Source organism: Vigna unguiculata, chromosome 6 (assembly GCF_037176805.1).
Source record: "Vigna unguiculata cultivar grain cowpea cultivar isolate G323 ecotype 2 chromosome 6, ASM3717680v1, whole genome shotgun sequence".
Classification (NCBI taxonomy): domain Eukaryota; kingdom Viridiplantae; phylum Streptophyta; class Magnoliopsida; order Fabales; family Fabaceae; genus Vigna; species Vigna unguiculata.
The window spans coordinates 27,944,222-27,957,927 of record NC_140797.1 but is presented as its reverse complement, the minus strand read 5'-3'; the positions used below and the strand labels follow the sequence as shown (position 1 = coordinate 27,957,927).

Sequence of the window (13,706 nt, the reverse complement as noted above, 5' to 3'; positions counted from 1 at the left end):
CATCTAATACTCCCAAGTCTCACAACATAATACACCATTCCCTCAGAACCAACTAGTTTCCTTTCCTACGCCCCAACACCTCTTGGAAGAGAATTTCTCCCATTGCGAACCAACGCCTCATGGAAAAACTAGCAACAACCCTTACCTGTTCACCAAAACCCTGTTGGCAAAAGCAATACAAGTCTAAATGCTGAAGCAAGATTTTGATGATGATAAATGAAGCCTGAAAGCCATCTGGAAGACAATTTGAAGACTACATGTTATAATGTTTAAAGCTATCTTGTAAATTGTAATTAGATTAAGTTAGAAGCAGTATTGTACAAGTAAATTCTAGTATTTCTCGAAATATCAAAATGATAATCGATTATCACTTGAAATAATCGATTATCCTGAGCTGAACAATTTTTTTCAAGAAAGCACTGGAATAATCGATTATTTCTTCTGATAATCGATTATCTGCTCAAAAATTTGTTTTTCATAAACCACACTGGAATAATCGATTATCACTAGTGATAATCGATTATCCTGGTCTGTTGGGCGCGACTGTTCAGCTTTTTGACCTAATTTCTGGAACCCCTATTTAAGGAACTTTAGAGTTACTTCTCAACAACCTTTTAGAGAAGTCTGAGTACTTGAGAACTCTCTGTGGAAAGGCTTTGAAAAACCTAGTGTGGGTAGAGCGATAACTTTCATCAAGTGGGATCTTGAGTGATTGAGTGCTGCTGCTGTTGCTAGGAGAAACCGATCATCCTTTGTGAGATTCAAAGGAGGTGTTCATTCCTTGTGTGATTCAAGGAAGGTGTTTTCATCCCTTGTGGATTTCAAGGGAGGTGTCTTTATCTCTTGTGTGATTCAAGAGAGGTGTTTTCTAAACCCTAATCTTTCTTATCATTGATTGTAAGTTTGGTTTATTTTAGTGATTTAGTTAATCTCGTTTTTGAAAGATTAACAACTGGACGTAGGGTCTTTTGATCCGAACCAGTATAAATACTTGTGTTCAATCTTCTTCTCTATCTCTTTATTTTATCTATTATTGTGTTATAAAGAAATTATTTATTGATCTACTTGATAAATTTTGAAACAAATTTTAAAGTGTTAATTTAGTATTCAAAAACCAATTCACCCCCCCTCTTGTTTTTGTCTGCACGCTCAAACATTCCGCTGCGCGATACCAACAATTGGTATCAGAGCTTGCTTTGATAGTTATTCAAAATTTTCGAAAATGGTTGGACAAAATCAAATCTTTGTCGAGGGCGCATCTATCAACAGACCTCCTCTATTTACTGGTGAAAATTATCCTTTCTGGAAAGTTAGGATGCAAATTTTTCTGGAATCTGTTGATAGGGGTATTTGGGATGCTGTTTTAAATGGTCCATTTGTTCCTGTTAATATTGTAGATGATGTGCAGGAACCAAAGCCATTCTCGCAATGGACAGCAGACGAAAATAGAAAAGCCCAATATGATGTAAAAGCTAGAAATATAATTTCATCTGCCTTAACCCTAGATGAGTTTTACAGGATCTCGGTATGCACCAGTGCACAAGAAATGTGGGAAATATTGCGTGTAACCCATGAAGGAACAGACGATGTAAAAAGAGCACGCAAGAACTCTTGGATCCAAGAATACGAAATGTTTCAGATGCAGCAAGGAGAAACTATTTACGATGTGCAGAAACGATTCACACATATCGTCAATCATCTCAAAGGTCTAGGTAAAACTTTTGACACTGATGAATTAAATATAAAAATTCTTAAATCCTTGAACAGGACTTGGCAGCCTAAAGTGACAGCCATCACGGAGTCACAAAATCTTGCGACAATGACGATGGCGGCTCTGTTTGGAAAGCTGAGAGAACATGAGCTTGAACTAGGCAGATTAAATGATGAAGAAGATATTGGAAGAAAGAAGAACATAGCCTTTAAAACCGAAGTTGTTAAAGGCAAACGACAAAAGGAAGAAGAAGATTCAGATGATGATGAAAATCTGAGTCTCATGATTAAGAAGTTTACAAAATTCATGAAGGCCAAAGGTAAAAATCAATTCAAGAGCAACAAGAAGGATAATCAAGGATCATCCTCAAATTTCAAATGCTATGGATGTGGAGAATCTGGACACGTCAAAGCTGAATGCCCAAATTCAAAGAAAAGTGAAGAAAAGAAAGGTAGAAAATTCTTCAAAAAGAAAGCATATATAGCTTGGGAAGACAATGCCTCAAGTTCATCAAATTCTAGCGATTCTGAAATTGAAGAAGCAAATCTATGTCTGATGGCCAATCATGATGATTCCGATAGTGAGGTAAATTCTACTTGCCACGAAAATGATTATGATGATTTGTATGACGCCTTTCAACAATTGCTTATTAAATCTAGTAAATTGGATACTGCTCATAAAAAGTTAAAGTCTGATTTTAAAGATTTGCAAAGTAAATTTGAAAAATCTCTTGAAGAAGAAGAATTTTTGAAAGATAAAATTTCAAATTTAGAAAATAAAGAAACTGTTGAATGTGCTTCATGCAAAAGTTACATGTTTGATATATGTATTTTGGAAAAACATCTCGCAGATGCTTTAGAAAATAAGAAGTGTGAAAAGTTTGAAATCAAGAAAAATCCAAATAAGACCAAGCATGCTCATAATCATAGTTTTAAAAATAAGACTAAAAGAACTCATAGAGTTTGGATAGAAAAAGGAACATATCATTCTAGAAATACATATGCATGTACTACTACATGTTTTGATTGCATGAAAAAGGGTTATACTTCAAACAAATGCAATATCAAACATCTTCGTGTTCCTAATAAGAAATATATTTGGGTTCCTGTTCATAAGTAGATATTTTTTTTCTAACCCCAAGGACCCAAACAAGTTGTTGGGGACGTAAATGAATTGTTTCCTTATTTTGCAGATGACTTCTAAATCCAGAAGATCAATGTGGTATCTTGACAGTGGTTGTTCAAGACACATGACTGGAGATAAAAAGAAGTTTAAGAACTTTAAAAAGAAACAAGGATTTGTCACTTATGGGGATAACAACAAAGGAAAAATACTTGGAACGGGTGATGTAGGTGGAGGAAATACTTTGGAGATCAAGGATGTACTATATGTGGAAGGACTAAAACACAATCTTCTTAGTATAAGCCAATTATGTGATAAAGGACTCAAAGTAATATTTGAAAGTGACTACTGCACTATTCATCAAAAGAACTCCAAAGAAGTAGCATTAAAAGGTATGAGACACAATAATATTTACTTGATTGATCTTTATACTGCATCATCTAATGATATAACTTGTTTGGTTGTTAAAGAAGAAAATCCTTGGTTATGGCATAAACGAGCTGCTCATATTAACATGCAACAATTAAACAAACTAATTTCCAAAGAATTAGTAATTGGATTACCAAGAATAAAGTTTGAAAAAGATAAACTATGTGATGCATGTCAAAAAGGAAAACAAGTAAAATCTTCATTTCATTCAAAAAATGTAATTTCTACATCAAAACCATTAGAACTTTTGCATATGGATTTATTTGGCCCTTCAAGGACAAAAAGCCTTGGAGGAAACTATTATGCTCTTGTTATTGTTGATGATTACTCACGATATACATGGACTTTCTTTCTTACACTAAAAAGTGAGGCATTCAAAGCTTTTAAAAAATTTGCAAAAGCTGTTCAAAATGAAAAAGATTTGAAAATTAAAGTTTTAAGAAGCGACCATGGTGGAGAATTTCAAAATGAATTATTTGAAAACTTTTGTGAAGAAAACGGAATTATGCATAATTTTTCTGCACCTAGAACTCCTCAACAAAATGGAGTTGTAGAAAGGAAAAATAGATCTTTAGAAGAATTAGCTCGCACCATGTTGAACGAATATGATGTGCCTAAATATTTTTGGGCTGATGCTGTGAGCACTGCTTGTTATGTATTAAATAGAATGCTCATTAGACCAATTTTAAAGGTTACCCCCTATGAATTGTTTAAAGGAAGAAAGCCTAATGTAGCACATTTAAAAATATTTGGATGCAAATGCTTTGTTCTGAATAACGGAAAAGAAAATCTGGGTAAATTTGATTCTAAAGCTGATGAAGCTATTTTCTTAGGTTATTCATTAACTAGTAAAGCCTATAGGATTTTTAATAGAAGAACCTTGAATATGGAAGAATCTTTGCATGTTGTCGTTGATGAAATTGTGGACCTTGAGGAGAACCCTCTTGAGTCAAATAAAACGAATGCAGGTGATGAAGAATATTTCAAAGAAGCCCTTGATGAGATGTACCTAAATGAAAATCCACTGACTGAACCTGAAGATCTTACCAAAAGCTGGAAATCACCTAGAGGATTATCTCTTGAAAATGTCATTGGAGATATATCAAAGGGAGTTGTTACTAGAAATATGTCAAATTTCTGTATGACTGTTGCTTTTGTTTCACAGATAGAACCCAAAAGTGTAGACGAAGCTCTTCAAGATGATCAATGGTGCATTGCAATGCAAGAAGAGCTGAATCAATTTGAAAGGAATGAAGTTTGGGAACTCATTCCTAGGGATGATTCACACCAAGTAATAGGAACAAAATGGGTGTTCAGAAACAAGCTGGATGAGGATGGAAACATCACTAAAAACAAAGCCAGACTTGTAGCAAAGGGATACAGACAAGAAGAAGGTATAGACTATGATGAGACTTATGCTCCAGTTGCCAGGTTAGAAGCTATACGCTTACTTCTTGCCTATGCTTCTCTCATGAAATTCAAACTATATCAGATGGATGTCAAAAGTGCTTTTTTTAAATGGATTTATAAAAGAAAATGTGTATGTTGAACAACCACCTGGCTTTGAAGACTATAAGTTTCCTAATCACATTTATAAATTAAAGAAAGCATTGTATGGATTAAAACAAGCACCTAGATCTTGGTATGAACGGTTAAGTACATTTTTGTTAGAAAATGATTTTGAAAGAGGTAAAATTGATTTAACTCTATTTATCAAAAGAGTAAATAAACATATTTTGCTAGTTCAGATTTATGTAGATGACATAATATTTGGGTCTACTGATAGTTCACTATGTAAAGGCTTTGCAAGCATAATGCAGGGAGAGTTTGAAATGTCAATGATGGGAGAATTGACATTCTTTTTGGGTCTTCAAATTAAGCAAATGGAAAATGGAACCTTCATTTCTCAATCTAAGTACTACAAAGAAGTACTTAAGAAATTTGGAATGGATACTGCTAAGGAAGCAAGTACTCCTATGGGAACCTCCTGCTACTTAGATAAAGATGAATCAGGAATAGAGGTAAATCAAACTATGTTTAGAGGCATGATAGGTTCTCTGTTGTATCTTACTGCTAGTAGGCCTGACATTATGCAATCTGTATGTGTGTGTGCTCGTTTTCAAGCCAATCCAAAAGAATCACATCTTACTGCAGTAAAAAGAATTTTAGAATACTTAAAAGGTACTGCATGTTTTGGACTATGGTATCCTTTAGGAGCATCTCCTAATTTGATAGGCTATTTAGATGCTGATTATGGTGGTTGTAAAATAGATAGAAAAAGTACCAGTGGTACTTGTCACCTCTTAGGTAGTTCATTAGTCTCTTGGCACTCAAAGAAACAAGCTTGTGTGGCTTTATCAACTACAGAGGCTGAATACATAGCAGCTGGAAATTGTTGTGCTCAAATTCTTTGGATGAAACAACAACTAGAAGACTATAATATCTTTTTAAATCACATACCTCTGAAATGTGATAATACTAGTGCTATTAATTTAACCAAAAATCCCATAATGCACTCTAGGACAAAACATATTGAAATAAGACATCATTTCCTAAGAGATCACATTAATAAAGGAAATTGTGAAATAGAATATGTAGATACAAAGCATCAATTAGCTGATATCTTTACAAAACCTTTAGCTAAAGATAGATTTTATGAACTAAGAAGAGACTTAGGCATATTAGAGATCTCTTAATGCTAAAAATTCACAATCCTTAAGAAATCCGAAAAATAGCGTAAATAATCGATTACAAGTGTTAATAATCGATTATCAAACTCTCTTCAAAAATTGTAAAACATACTGGAATAATCGATTATTTTGGGTAATAATCGATTATCCTTAAAATCTCTTCCTAAAAATTCAAAAACATTTTGAAATAATCGATTATTTAGGGCCATAATCGATTATCCTTAATTCTGAGCCAAAAATCGAAACTCACTGGAATAATCGATTATCACTTAGGATAATCGATTATCAGCTCGTCAGACTTCATATTTTGCCCAGTTTATGAACCAATAATCGATTATTACACGTCGTTGGACCAACAAATTTCAAAAACTAGTCGTTGCCACGACTAGATTTTCATCAAATCGCGTGTATATGGCCGTTGGAGTCTTCTCTCTATAAATATTAGCCATTTTTGTCACCAGAACACTCTTTTCTCTCCATCAACACTCAAGACCCTCTCCTTTTCTCATTTTCTCACAAAACTCTCAAAGGCTTCCCTCTCTTTTACCTAAACCATGGCTGAATCCTCTCGCAGAAAAATTCCTACACGCAGAAGGACTGCATCTCATGCCTCTAATCCCTCAACTGCACCAAGAACAGCCTCCATTAAAGGATGGATTTCGGATGAAGAAAGACGTTCTGAATTCATCACACTATGGAAAGACAAACCCCTCATCACTCCAAAATTCATCCAGTCTCAATGGTTTGTAAATCGCCATTTCATCATTCAAAACTTTCTGGCTGAACAAGGTGTGAAATTCTTCACAGAGATGCAAGGCACTTACTATCCAGATTTGGTTCGAGCCTTTTATTTCAACTACAAATTCAGAGATGGAGTTGGGTTCACAAAAGTGAAAGGTATCGACATCATTTTAGATGATGATATTTGGGAAAATGTTGCACAATTTCCCATTCATGATGGCACATCTCCCATTCTCACAGCTGGCATAGAAGGATTCAACAGAATTCTTGCATATAGATCCTTTATGCGACGTCCAGATCAAGAAATTGGCCGTCAATTACTAGCTGGACCTCTCAAAATCAATGAGCGTCTACTTCACTATCTCATTGTTTGGATTTTATGTCCACGTGGTACAAATCACGCACAGTGCAGTGAAGCCGATCTTATGATAATATATGCCATGCTCAACCACATCCCCATCTATTGGCCAAGCATCATTCTTGACACCATGCTAAAAGCCTCAATATCCTCTTCCGTATTCTTTGCTCATCTCTCGTATTTGTGAGTATAAAGGGGTAAATGTCTCTGATGAACAGTCTCATAAGACAATTGCAGCATACAAAATTGCAGAAAACTCCTTGAAGCAGATGAAATTTATTCCTTTTGGGAATACCTACATTCACAAGGACGATATGCCTTCTTCGGACAATGAAGAAGAAGAAAATCCTCCCACTGCTCCTATTCCTCCTGTTGACACACATATTGGATCATCCAATGGTGTTGGTGGCTCATCCTCTTCCTTGGAGGATCACATTTTAAATCTCAATCAGAGGCTTGAAGAATTCTTTCTTCTCTCCACTCACAGACATGAAGAAGTCACCGGCTTAATTAGAGGATTAGATTCTAGGATCTCTAACTTAGAACATAAATTTGATAAATATGAGGACGATGATGACATGAGTCAAGACTTTTAACAGTCTACATCATGGTCTCATTGTTTGCAATTGTAATATGTTTTCCCGTTTTATTTTTAAAATATAAGTATATTTGTCTTGTTATTCTTTACCTATGCCAAATTGAGGGGGAGCTTCTTTGTTAACCTTTTTCATATGATCAAAACAGGGGGAGAAAAAGTTTAAACATTTAAAAACAGTACTACTAACAAATCTCCTTGTAAGATATTTTGATTGCAGATACTTTAAACATATTGTTTTGATCATCATCAAAAAGGGGGAGATTGTTGGCAAAAGCAATACAAGTCTAAATGCTGAAGCAAGATTTTGATGATGATAAATGAAGCCTGAAAGCCATCTGGAAGACAATTTGAAGACTACATGTTATAATGTTTAAAGCTATCTTGTAAATTGTAATTAGATTAAGTTAGAAGCAGTATTGTACAAGTAAATTCTAGTATTTCTCGAAATATCAAAATGATAATCGATTATCACTTGAAATAATCGATTATCCTGAGCTGAACAATTTTTTTCAAGAAAACACTGGAATAATCGATTATTTCTTCTAATAATCGATTATCTGCTCAAAAATTTGTTTTTCATAAACCACACTGGAATAATCGATTATCACTAGTGATAATCGATTATCCTGGTCTGTTGGGCGCGACTGTTCAGCTTTTTGACCTAATTTCTGGAACCCCTATTTAAGGAACTTTAGAGTTACTTCTTAACAACCTTTTAGAGAAGTCTGAGTACTTGAGAACTCTCTGTGGAAAGGCTTTGAAAAACCTAGTGTGGGTAGAGCGATAACTTTCATCAAGTGGGATCTTGAGTGATTGAGTGCTGCTGCTGTTGCTAGGAGAAACCGATCATCCTTTGTGGGATTCAAAGGAGGTGTTCATTCCTTGTGTGATTCAAGGAAGGTGTTTTCATCCCTTGTGGATTTCAAGGGAGGTGTCTTCATCTCTTGTGTGATTCAAGAGAGGTGTTTTCTAAACCCTAATCTTTCTTATCATTGATTGTAAGTTTGGTTTATTTTAGTGATTTAGTTAATCTCGTTTTTGAAAGATTAACAACTGGACGTAGGGTCTTTTGATCCGAACCAGTATAAATACTTGTGTTCAATCTTCTTCTCTATCTCTTTATTTTATCCATTATTGTGTTATAAAGAAATTATTTATTGATCTACTTGATAAATTTTGAAAAAAATTTTAAAGTGTTAATTTAGTATTCAAAAACCAATTCACCCCCCCCCCCCTCTTGTTTTTGTCCGCACGCTCAAACATTCCGCTACGCGATACCAACAAACCCTAGTAAAAGTATTACTTTCCTTAGGACTTACAAGCAACCGCCCTTGCCTGTCACCAAAACCCAGCAAGAGCATAACCCTTCCCTATTCACACAAAACCTGGTAAGAGTGTTGCTTTTCCTAAGACTCACAAGCCACAATCCTTAATCCTCGACTTCAAAAACTTCCCCCGGACGCATCTTGATTCTACACCCTTTGATGATTACATTGATCGATCTTTGCTGCCACGAGTGTCTACTCGTCCCTCTGACTACAAACCACCACCTAATAGTCCACACGCGGGAATAAATTTGCCACGACCACGATCCACGACACGAAGTGGAGTTCCCCAATACGAACCACAATTTGTATTTGTCCCATGACTACCAACTTGTCAGCTAACACTAAGGAGGACAATCTTCCGGAACCCATCCGTACGAGCCACAATCTCGCACACTCCATTGGACTTCCAAAACGACCAGGCTACAACCTTGAGTGGCCACATGTTACCCCAATAGAAGTTGCACTCGTAACTAGGCCCCCAACAAAGCATCACATCAAGACCTCCATTTAAATTTGTGTAGAATCCTCCTCACAATCCAACTCTCCACCCAAAACTGCTTGGCACATCACTCGCGCCGTTAGGCAAAAATTGGTCCCAGACCGCCTGGCGTTGTGTTTCTCCCAAAGCTTACTTGCACCCACTATCGCCTAGCGACTTACCCTGTGCCGCCAAGTGCCACACCAATAGTGTCAATGCTATTGGTTCTTGGCACTTCAGAATAGGTTTTAATGAACCTACTCACCTTACACACAATCTAGAACACCAACAACATGTTGATACATATACCAAAACTCCATGCACATTCCACAAGTCATAAGAATCAAGCACATATATTTTTACACAAGGATTCATGCATTTATATCCTGCCAATACTTGGTTTAATACGAACCATTCATGTTGTAAGGAACTAAAAATCTGAACCCAATATGCACCCAACTGATAATGCAGTCGTCAAACGATCAAATTAGTACTACTTATCTATAACAACTTCAGTATTGTTAAGAAAGTAGTCAACAAAATAGAAAGGGTAAAGTAACCTAAAGTCGTCTCCCAACGAACACAGAATTGATTTTTAACAAATCAATTCTTATAAAACTATACAAAAGAGTTAGTCAAATAAAATAATAAAAATATGAGAGATAAAGATAAAAAGATAAAATAAGATGAAAATAATAGAAAAGAAAAATAGGTTGATTCCACTACTTTTTCAAAATAGCATTCATCACTGGTTTCCTAAAGATTATTGTTATTAATTTCTTGTTGGAAACTTCACATTAATCAATGTAACTTCTCAATTAATTTGTTGGCGTCCTTACTTTCAACAAAAGTAACTTCTCAATCAAAAGCAAGAACTTTGTAGATTAATCTTAGTAAATTTAACCAAAGTAACTTCTCAATTAAATATTACTAATCCTAATCATGTCCATTCTTTTACCTCTTATATCTAATCTAAGTTTTCACCTTTAATAAAAGTAAATTCTCAATTAAAATTTAAAAACCCTTGTACTCATACGATTGTTATGTTATGTAGATTTAACACCATGCTAACTTGCTACAATGTAAAATTCATTACTTTTACTAAATTAAGAACCAAAAGACATAGATGAAAATAAATCTCAACAAGAATCAAAAGAACAAACAAATTAATTGATCTAACCTCAGAATCCAATTAAGAAATTACAATGGAATCAACCCAAGAAGTTTAGCCTTCCATGGAATGCAAAAGTAAAATAAAAATAGAAGAAGAATGGAGAGAAAAAGAGAGAAAGGAAACGAAATTAGGCCCCCCTAAGGGTTCCTAAACTCCGAAGTCCCGAGCTTTTTTTCTCTGCTTCCCCCTTGGTCTCTTTATATAGGACTTGGACTGGGCTTTTCTGTTGCTAAAATCTCTCAAATATATTTTAAAATAAAGATAAAGATAAATATTCAAAGATATATGGAGAGATATAGACTATTTTACAAATATAGTTGGTTGATGATATTAATATCTAATATAATTAAATAAATTAATTGCTTAAAGATATATGATAAATTATCACCAACTAATATTTGTATTAGTTTTCTAAATCAGCCATTTTGAGATTTGATAGTCCAAATTTGTAGAGACATCCAAAAATATCAACATTTGTAATTAAACCCCTCTTGTTTGATGAACTTTGACCAGAATTTGCCCAAAGTTGACTGTTTGACCATATTTAACTCTTTGACTGTCCATTGAGAAGCTGACATGTGGCATTCCTCTCTTTCTCTCAAATGAAGCTTTCTCTCTCCTCCCTTAGGGTTTCTACCGCAAAATGAATTATGGTCGTTATTGTTCATGCTTGGAGGCACTGGAGGAACGATGCAAAAACGCTGGTGCAGGTGCGTGAAGCTTGGTTCACGTTTTCCAGATCTAATTTGGACTACACAGTTTATTGCAGCGCGATTTCCGTGTGTTAATCTCGTGTTCGCGTGCTGGTCTAGGCGCTCGTGCAGGTTTCGCGTTTTCTACTCCAACGAAGGTGTGCATGGTCGTGATGGTGGAGTAGAGAGCAGTGTTGCTAGCTGTTGCATATCCGATGGTGGTCGGCTCATAGACTGTTGCTATTTCTGCAGATGCAATTTCGTCAGTTAGGGTTTTTGTCGAAGGTTCATCAATGGAGGTCGACGACGGCTATCATGGTCGTTGTTACCGAAACTGGATTTATGTAAGAGCCGAGAAAATTAAATAGTTATTTAAATAATTATTTAATTATGGCGGGTATTAGAAACATTTAAGTAATTAATGTGAGGAACTATGACATGGAAAAGTACTAGCTCAAGTGGTTGAGAGTACTTTATTGTGTGTGAGGACTTGGGTTTGAGTCCTATGTATGCCACTTGGGTGTTATTTAAATTATGCGTTTTTGTGTTTTTATATATTGAATGCATGGGGTGATGATAAATTCCTAGAATTGTAGGAGTTATAATGAAATCTGGATTGGTTGAATGGTTTGGCCTTGGTTTTGGTATGTGCATGGATGTGGGTTCAAACCTTGTTGAGAACTAAATAATTTCTTTTTGCCAATTTTTCCTTTGGCATGAATGTGAAAAGGTTTGGAAAACCTAGTAGCCAAGAAAGCAGCCGTGAGTCCTGGAAAAATACACTGTGAGGGATATTGAGTAGACATTAACACACACTTTTATTGTAATTTTCGTTTTAAAAGGTTAAGTGAAATTAAGGGTGGAATGAATTAGAGTGAGAGAGGATAATTAAGGGATTAAGGGTCTGAGACAGGGGAGTGCATACGGAATCACAGACTTCTGGGCGATTGGCACGAATTATAGAGGAGAATTGGAGTGGGAAACCATTGTGGAAGAGTGAGGCAAGAGCAAGGGTGAGTTTGAATTAAAAGTCACGTGCAATCCGTGTTTGGAGCGATGATCAGAGGTTAGGGGAGCTGGAACTGAATCCTTTATTTCTTGTTTTTATTTGTATAAATGTATGAGAATTTGAATGCATGTACTCTACTATTTCATGTATTTTCGTATTTTCTGCAATTTTCCAGAAATCGCCTGGTGGGTGATGAATCACCGCCAGGCGACTCATCTTATTTCTGGGTAATTGGGGGTTCTGGAGACGGAACCGCCTGACGGCACGGGCTTAATCGCCAGGCGGTGCATGTTAGAGTACCCAATTTTCTGGGTTTTATGAAGGGCCTAGCGGTGACGAATACCCGCTAGGCGACGCGAGCCACTTTTGGCTCGATTTTGATGTTTCACAGGTTCTGGGAGGTTTGTAATCAAGGAGAAATTGCTTTCTAATATTTATGAATGATTAAACATAGTATTTCATTGGAAATTCGTGGAATTGGTGTTTAATTGAGAAGAAGATTGCATGAAGGTTATCTTAGGGTTGATGAATTGGGGATTTCAAAAAGGACACTAATCTAAATGGAAAGGGTGAATGAATTCGGGTATGGGAAGTGTTAGAGAATGAATTGTAATCCTAAGAGATGGAATCGTATCCTATAGAGTCATAAATTGGTTGAACTCAGAGTTGTTTTGAAAGGGTTGAGATTCGTAGGTGCAAAGAAAAATGTTGGGGTTCCTAGAACAGCAGGAACCGCCTGGCGGCATGTTGGTTACCGCCAGGCGCCATATCAGTGAAGCGTGGTGTCTGATTCATGAAAAACGCTGTTTTTCGTACTTTTCATGGAACAGGAACCGCCCGGCACTAGTTCATGCCGCCAGGCGCCACCGATTTTTCTAGTCTGCGCAGTTTTCGTAAAACTGCTTTTCCCGCTTCGTTAACCGTCCGATTTGGGTGAAATTTTGTAAGGTGTTTCACAACATGTTGTTCTTCACTTTGAACGGTGGAGATTCAAATTGGATGCCTGAAGAGGGAGATATACGTCACTCATGATTGGTTGTTGAATTCCCTAATAGTATGATTACTAATGGATGATTAAGTGTGATCAAGTGCTGGTATGGCCTTGATTGGTGAATGTATATATATATATATATATATATATATATATATAAATATATTGATGCATGATTGATGAGTATGTTTTTGGTAGTGCTTGTTGAGACATGTTGAATATATGAACCTATATATGTTAGCTCGAACGTAAGATGTTATAAGTGTGGGAATAAGGCCACAATTGATGATATCACTATGACCGAGTGTTGCATGATCATGACGGGTTTTGGAAAATTATGGGAACATGATAATCATACTTTAAATGTAATGGAATTGTAAGCATG

General features: G+C 35.8%; 1 protein-coding gene across 1 annotated transcript; it reads left to right on the top strand.

Annotated features, from left to right (window-relative positions):
• Window positions 1–1,222: 1,222 nt before the first annotated feature.
• Window positions 1,223–2,570, top strand: LOC146885719 (uncharacterized). The gene is made up of 2 exons (XM_085675060.1): window positions 1,223–2,296; window positions 2,562–2,570. The coding sequence occupies exons 1-2, from the start codon at window positions 1,223–1,225 to the stop codon at window positions 2,568–2,570; spliced, it is 1,083 nt and encodes a 360-aa protein (XP_085531186.1).
• The last annotated feature ends 11,136 nt before the right edge of the window (window positions 2,571–13,706 follow it).